The 23,113-nt window shown below is 39.7% G+C and overlaps 1 protein-coding gene across 2 annotated transcripts in view; it reads right to left on the bottom strand.

Moving 5' to 3' along the window:
- epb41l5 (erythrocyte membrane protein band 4.1 like 5) overlaps positions 1-22,107 on the bottom strand; it is a 39,438-nt gene extending 17,331 nt beyond the window's left edge. Inside the window, exons 1-13 of one of the 2 annotated variants that reach the window (XM_067603145.1) lie at positions 21,823-22,107; positions 20,174-20,388; positions 13,586-13,690; positions 12,457-12,499; positions 12,137-12,215; positions 11,693-11,737; positions 10,277-10,329; positions 7,179-7,299; positions 6,595-6,682; positions 6,292-6,380; positions 6,106-6,175; positions 3,075-3,244; positions 1,481-1,587 (exon numbers count right to left, since the gene is read on the bottom strand). In XM_067603145.1, the coding sequence (XP_067459246.1) occupies positions 1,481-1,587; positions 3,075-3,244; positions 6,106-6,175; positions 6,292-6,380; positions 6,595-6,682; positions 7,179-7,299; positions 10,277-10,329; positions 11,693-11,737; positions 12,137-12,215; positions 12,457-12,499; positions 13,586-13,690; positions 20,174-20,353 (1,150 nt within the window). In that variant the 5' untranslated portion in view covers positions 20,354-20,388; positions 21,823-22,107. The remainder of the gene's footprint in view (positions 1-1,480; positions 1,588-3,074; positions 3,245-6,105; positions 6,176-6,291; positions 6,381-6,594; positions 6,683-7,178; positions 7,300-10,276; positions 10,330-11,692; positions 11,738-12,136; positions 12,216-12,456; positions 12,500-13,585; positions 13,691-20,173; positions 20,389-21,822) is intronic. The other variant, XM_067603146.1, reaches the window with a different exon arrangement.
- Between the last annotated feature and the right edge of the window lie 1,006 nt (positions 22,108-23,113).

The raw sequence follows: 23,113 nt of genomic DNA, 5'->3' as shown, positions 1-23,113 counted from the left end.
TTCACTGGGTCGTATTTCTGCAAGACTCTGGAATTATCTCGCCTGTGTCAGTCGAGATCCGCCACTGACATGAGACTGACATCCTTCTCCCTCACAAAAGTCGGATTGTATCTGGATCAGATACAACGCCCTGCGAAGACTGCCAGCTGCTCTAAAAGGCAAACAGGACCGCCTCTGCCCAGGCTAAAAAGATATCAGCGATGATCTCTGCTATATCTCACCACTCTGTGAGATCCAGTAACCCGTCTGCAACCCTCCTCCTGCTCGACTCCCAATCACCTGGCTACCTGGACCGAGGTAGTGGTCAGGGGCTGCAAGAAGAGTGGTCACCAGGCTGTCTCACCACCTCCCCTCGATCTTTTAAATTGCTTCACTGAACGAAGCACCAATGCTTGGTTGTTTGGTTAAATGCGTGTCAGACGGTCTGAGACAGTCTATGCCACCATGAGGTAATCCACACACACAATCAAAATCATGCTCACTGCCACTGTAAATTTACTGGTAGAGTCCCTGTTACAAGTGAAATTTCTGCAACATCTGGCTAAATTCATCGCCTACCACTCATGAGACATGGACTGTCAAACTCACATTCAGCTGCTGTGCCTGCAAATCACATCCCAATCTGTCTAAAACTCAGACTCCTTGAAAAGGTAGATTTTTTTAACCAACTGCTGTCCCACCTGGCTCAAAACTCTTCACAGTACTGAATCTGTATTAACAAGAATAACTAATGACTTCTATCTAGCTGCTGACTCAGGTAACTGCTCCTCCCTCTTTCCTAGATCTAACTGCAGCCTTTCCGGGGGTCTCCGGTTCTGCCTTAAACTGGTTTTCTTCATATTTATCCAACAGATCTTTCAATGTCTCTTTTAGAAACTCTTCTTCTTCTTCTTCAGCCCCGCATCTCCTGCGGTGTCCCCCTAACTTGGTCCAATCCTCTTCTCCATCTATTTGCTTCACCTTGGCCATATTATTTAAAAACACAACATTTCTTTTCACTGTTATGCAGATAATACACAGATCTACCTCCCCCTAGAGTCTAATAACTACAACAAACTAACTGATCTCAATAACTGTCTTCAAGACATCAAATCCTGATGTTTGTTTACAAGGTGTTAAATGGTTTCGCCCCCTCTTACATTACAGAACTTCTGTCCTCATATCACACTGTTAGAGAATAGCTCTGGTATTTCTCCTGAAGTCTCTGTAGGTCTGTGTTGTCACTTTGGGCTCTCTGTGACCATGTGCCTTTACTATTATTATCATTATTACCATCATCATTTTCTATCCTCTATTGTGTTTGTTTCCTTCTTTTGTTTTTGTTTTCCTGTGTGTGCGCTGTGAGGAACTTTGGATCAACTGTATTTTGTAAAGTGCCATATAAATAAAGTTGAGAGTATGTGTATATATGTTGCTATATAATGTTGATTGTTATGTACATGTATATATTTACTGTGCAGTGTTTGACTGTTGTGCTCACCTCTGTTATGCATGGTTCTTCTGGAGTAACGTCGACTGGGTCTTCTCTCGAAGGAGGCTGACCGCCGTGCTTTATTGGCCTTGGTTGTCTGATACTCTGTATTTCCACTGGCCACACAAAACACAAAAACATATTTTACACTTGTAAGGCTTTCTAAATGCTAACTGTCAGCCATACAGACCAAACCATTAAATATAAAGGAGAACTTTTCCTAATGATTTCTGGATAAATTTGTCCCAGAAACAGCAGGCACAGGGATGACCCTTGCTGAACTCTGGAACCATCCAGGCGATAACCTTCTACTAACAACAAACTCTGTAACCCCTGTGTTAAACCAACATTACTGCCAATGCTTATCCAACTGGGTAATGTTTAAACACACAGAGAGGAGAACTACTTGGCTACTGCAGTATGTTGACACTGAGTGCCTGTCCTGTACCATTGCAAGTATCTATGTGTACACATGTGGGGTATTTTTTTGTATGTACAAGGAATTGATACTGTACGTCAAACTGAGATTATCTCTGTTGGTGCGTTCAAACACGCAGTACAGAAACACACGGCTCTAAATTTGTGGGCCTTAACTTGTCCGCTTCCCCCCTCTTCTTTTAAACAAACCCAACTGCATTTGTGCCTGACACCAGTTTCACCCGCATTTGTATTGTCCCTAAAAGTCACCAGTGCTCAAGACGTGCTGCCCACAACACACCAGACGCAGGGTACTCATGGTGACCACACCAGTTTTTTAAACAGACTCCTAAATGTCGAATTGCAAACAAATCTCTACAAACACATCCAAATTAATTAGAAACTAAATGGCTAAATATAAATAGTTATTAATTACATATGAAATAATTGATTGCATTTCATCTCCTTTGATGTAAATATTTATTAGCAGCACTTATGGTAGCAGTTGGTTTGTAGGAGCTATTTATTAGTTTGGTTGTTGTTTTATTAACAATAATAATACTATGGGCACCTGAGGTTATGTACAGTAAGTAGGTAGGCAGGTAGTGGACCAGCATGCACCTGGGTGGACTATGGTTTCTTACCAGAGAAAGAGAGGCAGTAGGAACCACACTCTCTTTGTTTTTTTACCCTCACTCTCCTTGTAAACTGCAGCATGTTTTCTTAAAGGTTTGCTTCAGTGAATTCAGGCTTACACTAAACTTACATCTCATCAATAAAGGAACCTTTTCCACTTCTCATATTTTCTATATTCCTTCAAGCAAACTTTAACCAAGACATCATGTAAACATTTTTCAACTGTAGCCTCCTCTTTGCTACACCACCATACAGCTGAGACTGGTGAATGCTATTTTATAGGCACTGTAAGCACTCTCACCTGTACAGCTTCAGACATACTGAAATGTTGTGCTGCAGGGCTGAACATTATTAGGCAAAACTCATCCCCAACAAAAACTTGTGTTCTTACTGTTGCCATGGGCATAAAGTTTATTTTGTAAATCTAAAAAATTGCCTGAAAAAAAATTTAAGCCCTCTGTATTTGATACCAAAGGATATTGGAACACTTATGTACTCAGTCTGCCTAAAAAAAAAAGTCCCTGATCTTTCAAGTACATCCATCTGTTACCTGTATCTGAAGCGTGATCCCATGCGTATGAAACCAGAGCGTGCAGAGTTCTTTTGTACCGGCCCTCTCAGCCTAAAGAAAGCATGATGTTCCACCGCACACTTCCAGAGGTGCTTACAGGCCTTGGGGTGGTCCATCCTGAAGACGAAGGTGTGCTCCTGTTCTTTGCCCTGTAGAAGGTCGGTGTGGGGTTGGATTTGATTGGTACAGAGGAGAGGATAATGTCTCAGTGCAGTAACATACAACATGTACTGTTAATACTGGACACCTCCGGTCAGAATGCAACAGTGGCACAGTTTTTGTATCATGCTCCACTCAGGTATAAAAGATCAAATTCAACACAAACTCCTTCAGTGCTAACATTTTCAGTAAAACAAAACTAATGTGCTAGCTCCTACTTGTGGAAGGAGGCTGATATGTAAAGAATGAATGGCTGCACTACAGTGTGCAGGTGCTGACTCATTAATCTGATTTCTCATTGTGGCCTAGATAAAAGCCTCCCTGGCACCACAGCCAGTAACGAAACTAGCGCTGGAGCCGTTCCAGTGTCACAGTCATATTTTTTTTGTACAGTTCTTTGTTTCCCTCTTTTCATTGGTTTTCAGGAATACTTCTTGTCTTCCACAAATGCACCAAAACACAGGGATTAAACTATATCCTGCCCAAAAGAGACCCTGCCCTGACCATCTCTCCCAAAGCTAGAAAAAACCCCCACAGACTTTTACACAAATTAAAATGACAAACCAAGATTTGTACAGAGTGCCAAGTCCACAAAGCACTTGCAGTTTTCTTTTTTAAATACTTTTAATGAAGTTCTAAACCAGCTAGGAAAACCTCTAAATAAAAACTGGTGAATTTAAAACACCCATGACTGCCTGGTTAACTTCAACAATTCTCACTTGTAACAAGTTGATTTTTATAAAGCCCTTCAAAATTTCAACAAGGATGGCTGCCTTCAGGTCAGAATGCTGTTCAAGAAACAGACAGTCTCTAACTCGACCTAGCCACAGTAAATTCTGCAATGTCTTGCATCTTTACTGTTCACCTGACAAGGTAACATGTTACTCATACCATCTGATCCCAGGTCCTCTCATACCCTTTTATGTCTAAAGTAGGACCTGACTACCGCGGTGAACTCGAAACCAAGACTTGGTTCAAGTTAGAGATGCAACAATTACTCAAGTAATCGATTATTCCATTGAAATAAATCGCCAGCTATTCTGATCATGGATTAATCGTTTTAGCCGAGCAAAAATGCCAAAAATTCTCTGGTTGAGCTTCTCAAATGTGGAGATTTGCTGCTTTTTTTGTCATATATGAAAGTAAACTTAATATTTTTGGACTGTTGGTAGGACAACACAAGACACTTCACTATTTTCTGACAACTCATAGACTAAATCACTAATCAAGAAAATATAGATAAATAATTGATAATGAAAACAATTGTTAGCCCTAGTTCCACTTGGGTCCTCTGGTTTTTAGGGAGTTGAATCTTCCCGAAGACCTCTAAAAGTAATGCTCAAAACCACATTTAATACCCAAACAGAGAAAGAAGCAAACAAAAGCCAGACAAACTGTGCATTCTGTGACATTATTATTAATCACCTGTTCGTAGAACTTTTTTTTTGACAACAGGACATGACCATTTCACTTCCTCCATCCGATGTTACATAGAGAAGACAAGATTTACTCTCTAAATAACCAACAACTCTCAATGCAATGAAGCTCTGACAAGATTCACAACCAGTTCTCGCTCTGCTGGTTTCTTCAATGAAGCCGCTGCTGTATGTGTGACAGACAAGCATCTTGTTAGAGAATCCAGGTATGTACAGTAAATTCCTGTGGTGACAAGACTAGCATACAGTATATAACAGCTGAAGACAGAGTTAGGAGGGTAGAACTATGTGTGTGTGTGTGTGTGTGTGTGTGTGTGTAGGAGACTGGTGCATACCAGAAATACCAGAGGGGGCAGGCTTCTTTATTAACCTCACACACAGACCTCCGGGATGGACAAAAACAACCTCTCCTGCTCTCTCATATACACTAGCCTCTGGGTACTACAATACCAAGTCTTGTTTCATTTTGATTTGGAATAAACCTCTTTTAGGCCTTGGGCACTACTTCAAACAAAAGGTTTTCAGAGGACTATTCCTTTTATTAAGAAACAAACAAAAGAAAGCTCTGTATGTTTTTTACATGAGACAAGCCATCTCAAAAAATGACTCGCACGGTCTGAGACTAGAAAGCGAGAGAAGGAAGTCATGAAGATCAGATCTGTGGTTCTACATCTATTTGTTTAAAGTTGTAAATAATGTGGTGGATTGCAGCTGTAGTCAGTTTGGATTCAAAGGGGTACTGTGGTGTGTATGTTTACGATTGTTGCACATGCTTTTGTTGTTTCAGCTCAGTGCACAATCAAACAAAATCTGTGCGTATGTAGACATAATTTGTCATATATTCACCAACATTTGAGTAAATGGAACATACTGAACATACAGATGGACGACAGAAAAGTTGATACTGCTATAGGAATGATTTGAGAAGTCCCTATGCACATTTAATATACTTTTTTTTTGGTCATGAAACTGTGTCAATATTGGAATCCACTGGAACGACCTTAAATCTAATCTGACTAAACCATGTACACTCCAGAAAACTGAACTATTTGAGCCTGGTAAATGTTTGATAGCTGCATAAGATGGTTAAGTGCTCTTTCAAATTTCTTCACAACCCCACACCAGCATAGAAACTACCACAGTGCTTATGATATAAACCATAATTAACTGCAATGACATGGTAATACACTGCAGTGTAGTGTTCATTTTTATGGTCCTGACTACAACAGGAACAAAGTGAGGGAAGTACAGTACATCCATAATAATTATCAGGTGCTGTGTATAGGGAGTACTGAGATTGGGTCATTAATATACTGATCTCAAGAGTCATTACTATGAGAGATTGAATGTGCGTTCTGCATTTTCAACATTACACCATATGGCGAGTATCTGAGTGTGTGTGTGCTCATGTTCACCTGTTCATCATCCTCCACTACCACAAGAGTCAGTTTGCTCTTCTTGAAGTCCAGACGAGTGATCTTGGGCCTAAAACAGTAAAAAAAGAAAACAAAACGTACACACAGGAAGGGATGAAAATTCAAAGGTATGTCTATAAGGCATTTAAGTAAACAGTTCAGTACATGAGGTCATAACCAACATACCAGAAGAAGAGCCCGATCTTGGTTTCTCCTTCAAACACCAGAACTCCGGTGGGTGTCAAACCCAGACTGTACTCATTTCCATCTCGTGCCTGCAGGGCAGAAATGGAAACAAAGATGGATGAGGAAAAGAAAAGGGAAGAAAAAAAGAGACATCAAATAAGACAACACTATGACTGTGTAACATATTTATGTTGTTAAACACATTCACTCTACTCCCTGTCTTTCATTAAGTGCACTTCCTGTTTGGAATCCCAGCTAGGATACTGGTATGCAAGAGTGTGTGTTTGTGTGTGTGTCAATTACCTTGACCATATGCATGTCCACTCCATACATTTCTAGCCATTTTGCTTTATTCAGGTAGTTGATCTCAGCTTGTGCAGGTGTCTGACCCCTGAAGAAGAGGAGGGAAAACTGGCGATAATATTCTTTCAAGCAAATGCCTACCACTATTAGGTTAGAAGTTGTTAACAGGTATGACTAAGGCTACAGGAAGCTGTAGCTACAATGCAATAAAAGCCTTACAATGGTTGGCCAATGGAAAGCTTTAATTGTGAGGCAGTGATGGGAAATGTTACAGTATGTTAGCATGAACAAAAACAACTTCAGCTCCAAGCTGAGAGGATGAAAATAGTTTGCCACCAGTATTATTGTTGGAGATTAGCGGGCACTTGGTTACAGTTAGAGGGGAAAAAGTGGCAATAAGCTATACTATATTACTGCAGTGTTGCTGGTAAGTGTCCAGGCCCAAGCCTATACAGCACACAGACTACAGGATGAAGCAGATTTCTACTATCTGTGGTCATGTTTTAAATACATTCCTCCTCATTAACATTCGGTTTAACTCACTGCCCAAAGGTACAGTAGTTTAGTTACGATGAAAAGCTCACCTGCACTCTTTCCATGCGTTGTATATAGCCAGCTCCACATCCTCTGTCTGGTTGGGGATGAAGCGAAATTCTGACACCAGGTCCAGACTATGTTCTAATGGGTCACAATCACCTAGCTCAGCTGAAAACACACAGAAACACACACATTTATCAGTTCATGGTCTGAGCAACTTATAAAGTCATCAACAATTCCCTGCACTGTGCATTTAACTGGTTAACTGATTGTTTTCCAAACATTATTAAAGACAGTATATATATATAATGGTATGTGCCCCAAGGAGACAGAATACACGATCAGAAACACTTTTATATATAACAAAAAAACTACAACCTTCCAGAAGTTCCCAATGAGTGCAACAGCTATTTGATACTATGTGAATAAAAAGACAATAAAAAACAAACGCTCCCCAAATGTCACCACACAAAACCTTGTGTAACATCAGTTCAGGGACTGATGGGTATATCTCATCTGTTTCTGGACAAGAGGTCATAGATTTTATCAGGTGAAAAAAAGAGAAAAAGGCAAGAAAAACATAAATAATCACTAGGTGAAAAAGAAAATAACGTGTTCAGAACAAGACTAAGTGAAAAAATCTTATCTCTGGAAGTGTTGTCAAAGTTTCCATCCACATCTCTTTTTACCACAATTTCAGAAAATGATAAAAGAAAATGTGAATTAATGTGTGTTTCCAAGCACTACAGTTTTGTGAATATTAGTAGTTTTTTGTGGTGCTGATTCTCCTATCGAGTGCAGTAAACCACAAAAAGAAGATGGTGCAACACAGTGATGTAAGTAATAGTGACAGTCAAAGCTGAAGTGATGGAAAATGTGATACAAATCCTGGTGATGAAGAGCATAATGGACAGCAGAAATGGAGAGAGCAGCCAACATCACAGCTTCTTGCTTTTGGAAAGGTTTTGACAGCCCTGTGTCAGTTGCCCAGAGATGAAGAAGAGCTTAGGGACATTTAAGTCACATGCCTCCTGTACCGCACCATTAATTTGCTAAATCTGTTTCCATCGCACTCTGTCGCATTTACTTTTATCAATACATCAACTTTTCCATCTCACTCAAGCGTAAAAACTTTTTTTTTGCCATATTTTGACTTTTCCAAATTTCCAGCTTTTTCACTAACGGTTTTTTATGCGCAAATAGAAAAACTGCATAAAAAAGGGTGGATGAAACCCATCTAATGTTTAGATAGTCCAGCTGTGAGTAAAGCCTCAGGATGTAGAGGAGAGAAAATATAATTTTATCCTCTCTTTATCCTGGTAAATGTCTGTGGACCAACAACATAACTCTGAAAAAAATGGAAGATAAAGAGAGAAAGCTCAACTGAAGTAGAGAGAAAGAAGACAGAAAGGGAGCTGGATTAGGGGGCCTCTGAAGAGGATGGAGCACTAATGAGCTGGCATTTACCCCACAGTGACTGTGTGTGTGTGTGTGTGTGTGTGTGTGTGTGTGGGTGTGTGTGTGTGTGTGTTTCCAAGAGTTTGGTTTGTGCACGCAATCCCATTCCATAGACATCTCCACCAACTCAACCTTTGTTCCTCTGAAGCAGCATTCTTCATATTGCAGGTAAACATTGTTGATTTAACCATTAAAACCATTAACTGTAAATATGTGTAGTCTAAAAGGTATGGGCTCTTTGCTGCTCAACATTTGGTGACAGAGACAGCCCAATCCATTTCTGCTCCACTAGTGCATTCCTAAATGTACTGTATGAAGCTAATGAAACATTTATTTCCCTGAAGTGGACACTAGATTGTCACACTCTTACTTCAAACTTCCAAAATAAGCAAATATTGCCAGAAAACAGGTGACATTATTCCTTACACAGATATGACTGATGCTACCTTGAAGACAAATTTAAAAGTCTACAAAGAGTTTCTCTTTCTTCAGTCAAAGAGTTAAGATGAAAAACATTGTTCTTGCTCTTGGATCCAGGATCATCAAAATACATTCTCTAATTTCTACTAAATTTCTGATAATTCTCTAGTTTCAACCTCTTAAATGTGAATATTTTCTGGTTTCTTTAGTAACCTGAATATCTTTGGGTTGTGAACAGCAAGACATTTTGAGCTTGCACCTAGAGCTTTAGGGAACTAATTGATATTTTTCACCATTTTCTGACATTTTACAGACCAATCGATAATCGAGAAAATTATTAACACATAAAGTGATAATAAAAATAACCCTTTAGTTGCAGGCCTAAACATATCATTGCACCAGCAAAGGCAGGGAAGAAGAAGGCTGTGAGCCAATAAACATGATGTAAACAATGTAGGTTTCAAAATGGTCAAAAAAAAGAAATCAGCATTGCTAATGTTTCATGAGGAAGGAAGTGCATTCAACACGTTTGTTAGACCTCAAGAATACACACAATTCGTTTTGGTGGCTAGCGCTGCATGTAAACATAAACTTTGGGTACCTTGAATGCAGAGGAGCAACAGTTCTTAATGTAATATGTCACATTTGTCTGTTGTTAGTCAAAGCTACACTACTCCTTGATTTGTAATCTTATTGTAGTGGAGGGGTTAATGTGCCTCTGTGACCATGTTGCCAGGAGTGAAGGGTCACCCAGAGCAGATGGTGATTCAAAAAGACAATCACGACTGGTTCAAAAAGATCAAAAATAGTTTTGTGGACCAGGGAACAGAAGGTTCCACTCCTGCAGCTGGGCTAGTGAGTGCATGGTGATGTCAGGTGAGCGTTTGGTGAGACACAGCTCAAATGAGATGTGGGGACATTGTTTTATGGGCTCACTGGTTATAAAGTAATTGTAGAGGTTGGCAGCAATGCCTGTTGGGAATATGGGTGGGTTGGAACAGATTTAAGATATGTGAACCAAGAGAAACAAGCTGCTAAATAAGAATTTAGTCACTGCAGCTAACTAACTAACTACATGTGTGCTACACAGGCCTTTTGGGGTTCTGTACAACCAAGACAGTACATGTCTCAATTCTGCAAAGCAGTGTACGCTGCAAATAAAGCCCCCACCATACAAACAATGGACAAACAACGGCAGCTGTTACAGAGGTGATCCCAATTATCAAAAACATGGTGTGAGAGACTCCTGGAGACCTGCTGAGCTTACCTTGTAGTGAGAAGGCAGCCAACTCCACCGCTGTTTCAAATGGACACTCTAGCCTGAAAATACAGACATGGTAAGAGTCAGTCACAGCAAATTTAACAAAGCTAAAACACTGGCATAAGACACTCAAATTTCTCTCTAACTCCCAGTGAGAACTACTGGTCTCTACCACATCCTGTTAGTATTTAGCCAAACATGACTCTGACTACTGACACAACATGTCATCATGTATGAAAAAATGTTAATTAATACACAAAATTCTCAACAGGAAAAACAACTGATAAAGAAAGATATATTGTTATGTTCAAGTGGTTTGCAAGTTAGTTGTGAGAAAAAAAATAGGATAAATAATGAGATAGCAGGGCTACTTTATTATGACAAACGCATTAGTCAGCAAAAATTAATGTCAAGTGGCCAGTAAAAAGTTCAGGCTAGTGATGAGTTGGCTATTTGGACCAGCGGTTGAGAAAAAAGTTGAATTGTTAGTGTTTCTAAGCTTATTTTCTGTTCCTGTCTGCTCTGACATTAGTTCTGTGAGTGTCGGCTCTAGCCTAGTTGGTGCCCTGGTCAAGGTCTGTGCAACAATATCTACTGACTGATCATCTGAGTGTGCTCAGTATCAGCTTCGATCACCTGATACATCATAATTACCGTGGGAGAAAATATTCTAGGAAATAAGTAACCTGTATTCAAAATGTATGTTATTAAAATTCTATTGCCTAGTTGGCTACTAAAGTTTTTAACTGTTGGTACAGGAGGTGAAAACAGAGCTTTAAAATATTCTTATAAATTTGTCTTTGAAGCATATAAATAAATCATTTTTTGGAATTAGTTTCTATGACTTAAATTATTTGTAGGACATTATTATGAACACAACTTGACAGCTGTGGCTGCTTGTTAATTGATAGCGCATCACATTGCTGCTGGCGTTGGTGTTTTATCTCTATTATTATCTATTCAGGTTGACCGCATTTGGGATCGGGTCTAATTATCCTCGGATCTATCCTCTGGACCCCTAGCAGAAATCATTACTTGTTTTTTTCTTTCTAACTCTCGACTGTCGTGCATCCCTACAGTACTTTAGTGCCCCAAACACTTGCCTGTACTGCCTGAACCAGCAGCCGGCTCTGGGATCACTCTGATCTACACTTCCAATTACTTATGCATACAGTAATCGCTACAACTGCTGGGAGCATCTAAACTGTTACATATGTAGCTGGTGAGCCCTTGTCAGGTCTCTTTAATGATATGGCGAGTATGATAATAGAGAGACATCAGCCTTAATTTAATTGATCTGTCTATCTTTGTTAATGAATATTTATTTGGAGTACCGTGACACCAAGAAAGAGTTTTTTTCTGTATACAGTACTTCACTGGAGGTGGATGGTATTTAAATTGAAATGCAGGAAAATGACTTACTTTCCACTGAGGATGTCTTGCTTTAACTGTAACACAAATAGGTATCTGAAAGAAGAACAAAATGATACTGTTAAATGTGGTGATGTGGTGAACCTTAATGAAATATAATGACAGAAACAACCAACTGGTAGCAAGGAACACTGGATCAATGGGCAAATATCTAACAAAATGCTTACTACAATGCTTAAGTAGTAGCTGACTCATGAGTTTGAGTAAGCAGGAGTCCTGGATTTACTTAGTCAGCTCACTTCATTCACTTTATTCATATATTTACTCACACACACCAAAGGAACAATCTACTTATTTTTAAACCTATGTATTACAAATCTCTTCTAGCAGATTAACAAAATAAACAGTCAAAAACCCCCCATTACACAGGGGTTTTTAAAATGTGAACATAAAGAGTAAATTAGCTAGAAAGTTCAAGTGTATGTCTTAACTCACCTGGTGAGCTCCTCGTGTAGGTTGTTCGGTTCTGAGGAGTAGAACTTAACTCTCATGTGAAGGCAGTATGGTGGGCCAACTAACAAGAGATTTCAAAATAATAGTTTAGTGTGAATGTTATTAAACTTTATAATCATATACTACATATTGTAAGAAGTAGCTGAGAAAGGGTAAAAAAAAATGTAGTAAACTTGTCTTAAAGACCAGATGCACCACAAGCACACAGACACACACTAAATATACAGAAGTGTACAGAGAAATGTGCTTTACAGGATGACGTATGTGAAGTGTGAGAGTATGTGGGACCTCTGTATACTTACTTTTCACTTGCTTTTTGATACTTTTTGTAACGTCGATCCAATGCTGAAACAAAATGAAGATGGTAACAACTTTAAAAAAAAGCACAACAGCTCCAACAATGCAGAGAGACAAGTTACTTTCACATTTGAGCTTTCAGGTCTGTTTCTCCACAAGGATTAAAGTGTTACAAATATTTATGTCATTAAGATGTGTTCAACTGAATGAATGAACAAAAACTTAAGTCCAGGAGGTCTTTTGTCAAGATGTATGCACGCATGCGCGCAAACATACACACCAAAGTCAGTCTTCTGTTCTGTGCTGTAATTCTTCTTAGAAGTTCAGGCTCTATGAGGCATGAACAATGTCAAGGAGGGTTGGTGGTGTGTGTGTGTGTGTGTGTGTGTGTGTGTGTGTGTGTGTGTAAATTAGAGAGAGCGAGTCAGAGAGATAACAGAGGAACTCTAGTCTCCTCTCCCCCACATTCCTGGTTACAGCCCTCCCTCTCTCTCTCTCCCTCCCTCCCTCTCAACTTCAGCTCCCTCTCCCACCCTTTTGACTCTCCACCTCCACCCCTCTCTTATGTGTCCCTCCCTTCTGCTACATCAGTCCTTCAACCAGTTCTCCCTCCTTCCATGGCCTTCACAGAGTATCAGTGTGAAGGAACAGGGTCACTGGCAGACCGGTAACTTAAAACGGTTTGTCTCGGAGCACAGCCTGACTCCCAGAGCTGACAAGAGTCCCATAACCAATCCCTTTAGCCCATTCACTGAAAGGGGAAACGTCCCTGCCTCAAGATTCCCTTCAAATGAGCGAATAGTGATTTGGACTGAAATGTGAAGAGAAAACAACCTGAAACACTTAAAGCAGGAAGCAAAAGTACCAACGACATACATATACAACTCTGATTATTTCACTACAGTAAATATTGTGATGAATGAATTACCAGTGTCAACAATCACAGGGACATAAGTGCATTGCAGGGTATTTTTGATCATATTTATTTGTCCCTCATGTTTCAATATTGTCTAGGAGCCAATTTTCTCGATCATTAATTGTGGAAAAAAACAACAAAAAAAAGAGGCTACTTGCGGTATGGCATGAAAACAAACAAAAAAAACAAACAAACAAAAAGAAGTAAGGATCTCTTACCGGCACTTGTGCCGAGTCCATGAAGCGCAGTCCAAAGTAGTCTTTCTCTACAATGTCCAGATGGTACATGATCTGGTCAAACAGCTCCTCACCTTTGGCTTTTTTCTGATAATGGAAGCACAAAAACAAACAAATACAGGACTTCAATAGTGACAATTTTTCTGGGCAACGGAGTCATTAAAAACTACAGAGCTGTTATCTAGTGAAGGTGTTTAATTGGGCTCAAAAAAAAAACAAAAACCAGACATTCACAGTGAGAATCTTGATACTCATGAATACGGTCGTGTATTGTCCACACTAATATTGGATGAGGATGCAAAGGAAATCTGTTGACAATTTTCTTCCATCATAAGTGAGATCTTCTGAAAGAACTAAAGCAGGGATAATAAAAAAAGTTTACATTTGATTTGTCTGAAGAAGCACTTAAAAACGTTGAAACTCTTCTTCTTCTTTTCTAAAATGTTGCTTTGAGTGCAGTGTTCTGGTTTGGTTTAAGTTTCCATGCTCTGAGTTGTGTTTTATGCATTTGAATACAGATCTGAGAAAATATTAACGCGAGTACAAAAAGTTTGAATAGGTGCCGTCCTTTCTAACAAGGCCGTACCAGTTACTGCCTGGGTTCTGCCTGGGACTGGGAGATCTCTACCTCACATGTGCACTCACACTCACTCGCTCTCTCTCTCACACACACACACACATACACACACACACACACAGGCGTCCGTCTTCCAAACCCCAACATGAGGCACAGCGACAGGGTTGCCATGGTAACGGGGGCTAAAGTGCCCCAGACGCCCAGGAGCTGAGGGAAGTGGGGTAGCTGGACACATAATGTGATCATCTGACTCTGTTAGGAAAAAGACACCGTCCAAGATAAGTCTGCAGCTGCATTTCTTCCTCCTGTCTTAATTTTTTCCCCCCTCTATGTTTTCTCTCTGATCAGTAATTTCTTTATCTATCTTTGTTCTTGTACTGAAATGAGATTTAACTCTTTTTTTCCCCTCACAGCAGCTACAGTTGTAAAAACATTTTCAACAATCTTCCTGAGAATCAGAAGGGTATTAGTCAACCACAACATCTCTAATTTATTGCCTCTTTAAGCCATCATGTGAAACATCAACAAGTCAGGAAAAAGTATTTGCACACTGAATTATAGCTCCCAAAGTCTTTTTCATCATTGACTGAAAAAAGGCAACATTTCAGCCTTACAGGATCTTCATCAGGCTAACGGCTGACGTGACGGAGAGCGAGGCATATAGAAATTAGTTACGTCATGCCGACGTCATCACAAAGACGGTTTCTGGCAACCATCGACACATGATCAGCTCGTTAACCGTGACTGAAGAAGGTCACAAAAACAGTCCCCACAATAGTTTTTAAACAACATTTGTATGACCAAATAACAAAACATAAGTATCAATTCCAAAAGAAGGAAAAAAGTCACATTAAATTATTCAAAACCATTCCAATACATATTCCTAATCTCCTTAGTCTAACTGTTAGTGTCACTCTGAATGATTAAACCGATCGATCTATCAAAAAAATAAATAAGTAATGCTGTAAATCAATCAGGTAACAGGTCAAAGACTGAGGCTACAGGAGGAGAAGTTTACAGAAAAGGCTTTATATCAAAATCCTGCTAAATCATGCCAGAAAAATGATAGAGTTGCTGTTGGTAGTGCTTAAATAAAATAATGGGGTGTTATCAGAGCAACATAAAAACAAACACTGAGGATTTTTATATGCTTATTGAAAAAAGTTGCACTGACCACTGTAACTCCTGTGCCACCAGGTGAACAACACACAACTACACAGCCTCTTTGTAGCTCTTTTTTCAAATGAACATGAATGAAGACTGTTTCTGTCTTTCTATAAAAGACATATTTGATGCATACTGTATGCAAATAACACAACTCAGTTCACTAAGCTATAACAGCGGACCCAACGCTTTTATGTTTGCAGCTCTACCTCCAACTGCTTATAGTTTACTTCTTTGACTTCTAAAAAAAAAGGTACATTTAAGTGATAGGGACCATGGGTGCCGTAGAGGTTTCCCCTGCATCTCCTACATGCGCACACTCACAGTCCAAGAGAGCTCCTGGGCAGCTCAGGGGGGCTGGCCCCATGCTAGTTGGCATAGCTGACAAGGCATACCGCACCCCTACAGTACCCTGGGAGTGAGAGTACAAAGGACTCATTGTGAATGTGTGTGTGTGCATGTCTCTGTGTGTGTGTATGTGTGTGTGTGTGTGTGTGTGAGCGCAAGGCCTTGTTATAGTGCCTGCAGTATTGTTCAGCTGTTTGTGGTCTTTCTGCCTGCGAGCATACGGTTCTGTCTCTCAGCCGCTGTGTCCTCATCTACTGCTGTGCAAAAGTGCGTTAAACCAAGAAGAAGTGCGGTAATGCATCGGTTTTCAAGAGCCGAACCACAATGGATGAGACAAGCAGTAGTCTAGTGGATTATAAGAAGGAAAATCATGCTGTTTGGTGGATGTTTTTACACACTTAACTGTACTGTAAACACACTTAAAATGGGAAAAAAACGGGAATAACAACCTTAACCTCTAATTTCAGGCCCATTACCCATTGCACTGTAAACTAGAAGTTAAAGAAACCTTCTACCTCATCTCAATGATGCATCGATTCACATGCCCATTTAAGTACTTTGTGTGCAGATACCAAACTCATCTAGTACAGGGACACAAGGTGACCACAAGCTTCAAAACTTGCTTTGAATTATCGCAGACTAGCCACAAGATTTAAATGTTCTCCAGAGAGTCCTGACTCCATCATGACTGTACTTTACAACAACGATGCCGCATCTCACAGGCACGGTTCAACCATGGATATATTAAAAAATTGGCAGGGGGTATCTAAACATGGCTGCACGTTCACCCTCATGAAAGCTGCTCAACCAATGCATAGACCTATTTCTATTTGATAATGTAACTAAAGTAAACTAAAATGGAGAGTAAGGGGTGAAAGATCAAAACAAAAGGCAGAGAGGTATAGAAATGAAATGGAAGGAATGTGAATGTGAAGGCTTTGTGGATTTATGTATGGTCGTTGGTCATGGATGCGGGCAAACAGAGGTATCCTAGGAGACAACTTTGGGTGGCCTTACATATTAGTGACACATACACACAGTTGGAAAGCCAGTAAAGCATATGAATGGGCCCTATTCAGTTTTAGATTATGCCTTTTTTTATTTACAACCACTTGAACATCTTAAAAGAAAAACAAACTGCGGGGGTCCCCCCCCAAATTTCTGCCAGCTGGAGTTGCCTTGACAACTATTTAGCAGACACCTGGTAGTATAGAAACCATATGATGGAACCAAATGCTTAACTGTGTAACAAAAGTCTTATTGAGCCAAAAAGAGGCAAAAACATTTTTATGTGTTTTGCAGAACAATGTGAAGTAAGACAAAAGATCTGCACACTGTCCTGATAGAGTGAAACGTTGCTCTGTTCATTTAAATGTCGCTGGGAGCCATCAGTTAAATATGGAAATATCTTTTGTCTGGCTTTTGTCTTAAGTTTGCTTTTTGATCCAGCACCTGCCTGGAAAAGTTTTTTTGGATGTGCACACTCCACATTCAGGTTGTCTTTTGCAGAACATTACATTATTAACTCAAACTACAACTAAGGAAGCTATAGTCTGTAACTGACGACCAAATTGTGTGCAATTTTTTTTAATAGATATAATCGCTCCTCCTCCATCATTGCTAGAGACATATGTTATACGTAACGCAAAGACAGACTGTCAGCAAAAGGCTGTAATGTGCACGGTTAACTTTTTTCCCCCCTTTCCAGAGTCTGTTTAACTAAATGATAAGTCTGGCAAATGATAAGTCTGGCAGAAAAGCAGATAGTGGGAAGCTGCAATGTTTCCCTGCAACGTTTCTACTACTATCACAAGATTTGTTCTGTATGTCTGTGTTCACACTGGTCCTTCAGTGTTCTTCATGTTACCCAGCTAACAGAGCTTAGGAACAGTGGATGTTGTTTCTTCTAGCACAACAAAGATAAAGAACGACTTGAAATTAGTCTAAATTAGAAACTCCAAGTCACACACACATACACACACAAAAAAAAATCAATCAACAAGGCTTTGATGAACAGTCAAGGCTAAATTCTTAATTTATTTATTCTTATTTTTCCTGCACTGCTTCTAGCAAATGTGGCAGACCCTCACCCACGACTTCAGGAAAGCCAAAAACGCTGAGCATTAAATTTTTCTGAATGGTGATGCAAATGTGCTGCCTTAACAAAGTGTTCCCTCCCAGTTTCAGTAGGCACTACAGTATCTGTTGACACAGGCAGGCTTTAGCCTGATGAAAGGAAAGAAAACTGACACAACAGAGAAGAAAAACCTTTGATTATATCTGATTAACGTTGAAGGAGAAACTCGTTTCAACCAGACTTACGACATCCGAGTGGGACTGCCTGTTTTTAAAGATGTTAGGGAAGCTGCAGTGAAGGAAGAGCTGAGCTAAACGAGGGATATTAAGGAATATAGTGAGCTCATATCCATCAAGTGTTGTCTGAGTTTATTTTCTAATATAATTTCGTAATCATCTTTAACTAAAATGAGTCGTTTTTTCGATGTCTTATCCTCACTTCTTCCTTGGTTGTGTTGAAATACTGTTGGTGATGTTGACATTAGTGTGATGGATGTCCAGAGGGCAAAGCGTTCAAACAGAGCAAAGCGCCAAACGGTAGCAGAGATACAGCTGGATGATGAGACAGAAGGGGAAACACAAAAAAAAGACAATTATGAAAGCTAACACAAAGCCAGGTTCCTCCAGGAATGCGTCAAGAAATCCGAGAGATTTTAAAGGCGTGAAAGTAAACTTCAATAGAATCAATCAATAAAATAAGAAACAAACAAAAAAAAAAAAAAATCACAGCTAACAAAACCGACACTGGTGAAAAAAAAAGGTAGTCCAAGCAGATGACACTGAACTAGAAGAAACACTGAATAAGAATCCAACCTCTCTATTCACACAACGCTCAGCTGACAGAAAGGGTTTAAATGAAAAGGATTTTCAGATCTTACATTTAGACTCTAAGCTGAAAAACGGTGTGACATCACTGGTGAGACGTGCTGAATGAAATATGTTTACGCATTCTTGTTTACTGAGCCGGTAAGGAATTCTGAAATGCTGGTTGATTTGTTTTCATTCACCAAGTCTTAGTATCACTGCTCGGTCTCAGGCATAAAATCGGAATGATCTCCTTTCACTTTTAGGAAAATAAACAAAACAGGAAAAGGAAGAGAGTTTTTTTTTTGTTGTATAAAAGTGAATGTGGAGACAATGACATGACGGATGTAGTAATAATGCCAGACAATAATCTCTTCAGCACATAATCTTTATAATTTACGCCAGACGGCTCACTTTCAAGATTAGATTAAGTCGTACAGGATCCTTAGATACCCGACTAGCCTCACTGGAAAGCTGCAGGTTTGACACCTTGAATGCACAAGAAACACAAACTCAACGTCCAGGGAGAATAAAAAAATCAATCACCTGGAGTAAAATATCCAGATATTCATGCCCTCAGCTCTAAAATGACACTAAAATGTTACACACAAGTGTAAAACAACAGCATGTTTTTTGACTCAGGAGTAGCTCTGGTTGTGTGTGTGTCTCTATAAGAAGCCAGAGACTGAGAAACAAATAGAATAACATGAGAAAGAGAGGGAAGGAAGAAGAAGAGAAAGATGTGGTGCCTGTGGGAGAAAGAGGGACAGAAGAGGAGAGGTTATGCTCTGTGTCCACTCAGTGATGAGCCCTATGTGTCATGTGATGCTGTCATGTGATTAAGCGTATTCTCCAGAGAGGATCATGGAATTACAGGTAATCAGCAACACTACTGCACACGCCCACACATGTACATAAGCTTGAAAGACTGCTCTACTGACACAGCTACACTTTGGTCACTGGAGCAGCTCTTTTACTTTCTCTTTCAGCAGACAGACACTGAAACTATTAACCCAGACAGTGATTATTACTCCTAGAATGTATTTATGAGCCAAATCTCCTTTTACAGCTACAAAAAGCTCTGCTGGAATGTTTTTGATGTTTGCTAATGTGTTGAAAATCCCAACATTTTACCAGTGATCATTACAACTACCTATCCTGCTAACCAGCTGCTTGTTAACTCTCAAACTAATTTTATTGCAATATCTATCTAATTCAAAAGTAAGGCTGCAACTAACGATTATTTTCATTATCGATTAATCATTCTCAAATGTCCTGCTTTGTCCCAACCAACAGTCCACAACCCAAACATATTCATTTTACTGTCATAGAAATCAGAAAATATTCACATTTGAGACGCTGAAACCAAAGAATTTGGACATTTTTTTCTTAAAGAATGACTCCAAACGATTAATCGATAACCAAAATAGTTGGCAACTAATCAATTGCAGCTCTAAAGTCCAAATGTTGTGACACTCTGCTGTTCACAAGTATAGAAGAATGTGCAAACAACCTAGCTGACGATCACTAGGAACATCCCCGCTACAGTGTAATAAACAAGCAAAACCCGACAGGCTCAAACTCTGGGGGTTCCTCCTTACCGGCAGGTCAACACTGACGTCCGTCCCGTCCAATAAGGATACACGGCAGGTGATGATAGACTTTGCATCCCCAGCAGCAGGGATGTGCGTCGTGGCACGCTGGGCCTCCCGTAACCGGGCTTTCTCTGCATGTTTCCGGATGGAGCGTCGCCCCAGCGTCCTGCGCAGGAAACTCAGCATGATGGGGGGGGAGAGGGAGGGTCAAACTACCACACCTGTGAGGAGACAGGGAAGAGAGACAAACACGTCTTAATTTTCTATTTGTAAACTGAACAGGCCTTCAGAAATGTTACATATTTATAACATGGTGGACAACAGGTGTATACTAGTACCAACTAAATTGTTGCACCATCAGATTGTAGGTTATTATATCAGCTGACATGTAGAAAGTTATCCACCATGAATACCTGACTCAGACTGGAAGGTGCACTATTTGTGGTTCATATTATCATAAATATTGCCATAATTAGGTTCTTATTTAATATTTTGGGTTCAGATGATGAACCTAACCACTATTTATTTGTCTAATTTGGTTATGTTAGCTTTGCAACATTACCTCTGGCTGTTACCCGACAGTTGACGTCAGAGGTGAGTCTCTTTGTTTGTTTTCTAAGTGAATATTTTGGTGGTTTTTGGGAACAACTTGTGACACAATAAAACCTAACCAAACCAGAGGCAACTAGGACAGAGGTTCTCAGTGGTTCTCCCCCTAAAGGATCCTGGGGGGTCCCAGGACCCCACTTTGAGAACCACAGGACTAGAATATATGTTGACTATCCAACTTTGGTCAACTTAGCAAGTCAAAAACCTGATAAAACATCACTGGATATCACTTATTATCAGCTGTGTAGAAGAGGAATCAATGTATGGAGTTGACCAGTAACCCTAACGCATGCTTGTCGCTATCTCACAGGTTAATGCTTCATATATTATTAACAGTTACGGTATGTGGTTGAATATACTATCATTTCAGTGCTAAAATGTTACAATAACATAGCTAACGTTAATATAGCAAGAGTAACAACACCTGCCCGGTGATAACGTTATTTAAAAACACTTATATTGAACGATAATTAAGCAAAAAAACACATAAAACTAAACCAAAACAAAATAAGGATGAAAGTGTGAGAGGTCGCTAATGATATTACACTAATAAACGCTAAATGACTGAAAAAGTTAGCTAGTAGTTAGCTAGTTTAACGGTTACTTCAAGGATGTTTGCTCGGTGGCGTTAATTGTGGTTTCAGGTCAGCCAGGAGAGGAAACCGCTGAGATGGACTAGCTTAGCTCCAAGAAAACCTCAAATATTAAAAACGCGTCAGGAAACAAGTAGGACATTTACTGGAAACATATTAACAAAACAAAACAATCAGTTTAATCCTTCGCTTCACTTGTAGCCAGCTACGGCCCCGAAGTACCTGGTGTAAAGCAGAAAGCAACAGGTGTGCGCTCGATTTAAACGCAAGAGCTAACCGTTAGCGGTTGCTCGCCTAGTATACTTCAGGCTCCGACCGTACAAGCGAGGTCCGGTGCAGCAAAACAAACGCCGCCTCTAGCTCTAATGCAAGCTGGATCCGACAAACACTTGCTCCGTGTAACAACAGCCACTTGTGGATCCGAGGAGGAGGTGTGGATGAAGGGATACTTACAGAAACCTCCTCGTATGGGGAATTCACCGCGAAAGCACGTCCGCTTGCATTGCAGACGACTAAACGGCAACGTCGTACACTTCCATGGTTTGTTAAATTGTCCCTCTATTCCTTCTGATTTTCTACTGCGGGATAATTTTCTCTCCCAGGTCCCAACAAAAAAAAAAAGTAGGAGGCAAAGCTCTCCTCAGGATGTGACGTCAGGATAAATCCCTAACAAAAACTTGATTAGCATTTTTAAAGCGACACACGTTTTCTGAACTAGTGTAGTCTAATTAAACTTCTCGTATATGGTATTATGTTCTCACCTAAAAAAAACAAAAAAAACACACACTTAATTATACTTACATCTGGTAGTTTGCATTCAATGTTTTCAATTATTATGTGTAATGTGTTAAAACAAGGCCAGAGAAAACAAACTTCTATACTGTAATATAATCAAATATGTAAATAACCACACATTCATGAAATAGTCGTAGTGTTGCTGTTTCAAACCTCCAGTGGTAGAAAATTGGCCTTCTCATTCATTTTCTGGTTTTCAAGCAAACTTTATAGTCTCCCACTTCCATTTGACAAAGGCACCACCCTCTGGATACTTTGGGAATTAAAAAAAAAGTGTATAAATGTGTCCCAAAGACAACCAGAAGAGCTGTGGTGCATTTAGGTTTCAGGGGTCATTAAGCATTTATTGTGTACAGAGGCAGTGTTTTAAGTTCCTGCTCCGTCAGCAAGTATTTTAAAAAATATTTTAAGTCTCATTTTGAAGGATACTGAACATAGACTCTGCTTTGAAGTGTATCCTGACCTCTCTCTGCTTATTTTAGATTTTTTCATTCTGACAGTCTGAAGCACATCGGTTCATAATTGTGTGCGTTGGAAGCTTTGCCATCAATAAAACCCCAAATCTGAATCTTTATGGTGCAAGAATGGGATGATCAGCTGTACTAAAATGTATACATGCATGTTTTTGGCTGTTTCCTCTTTGAAATGTCTGGTTGCACTGCCTACAAAATGCACTCTGTCCTTATAATCTCATCCTAATGAAGTAAGCCTATCATATAGTGATATACAACACAACTGTACTGTAAAAATGATGGAAAGTACAGTATGGAGACTGTATTATATTGTGTGGGCTGCATGTATAGTAGTGTTACAACTGTGTGCCTGTGATCCTCCTTTCAGGAAGTACAGTAGCATGCATGCATCTTTTATCTGCTTTGGGGGCTTTAATGCACAGTAATAGCTACCGCTGTGGCCTCTGTGAGTACTCTAATCTATAAATATCTATAAA

The sequence above is a fragment of the Thunnus thynnus genome, chromosome 11, assembly GCF_963924715.1.
Source record: "Thunnus thynnus chromosome 11, fThuThy2.1, whole genome shotgun sequence".
NCBI lineage: Eukaryota > Metazoa > Chordata > Actinopteri > Scombriformes > Scombridae > Thunnus > Thunnus thynnus.
The sequence above is the reverse complement of the archived record's forward strand: the minus strand, read 5'-3'. Positions and strand labels throughout refer to the sequence as shown.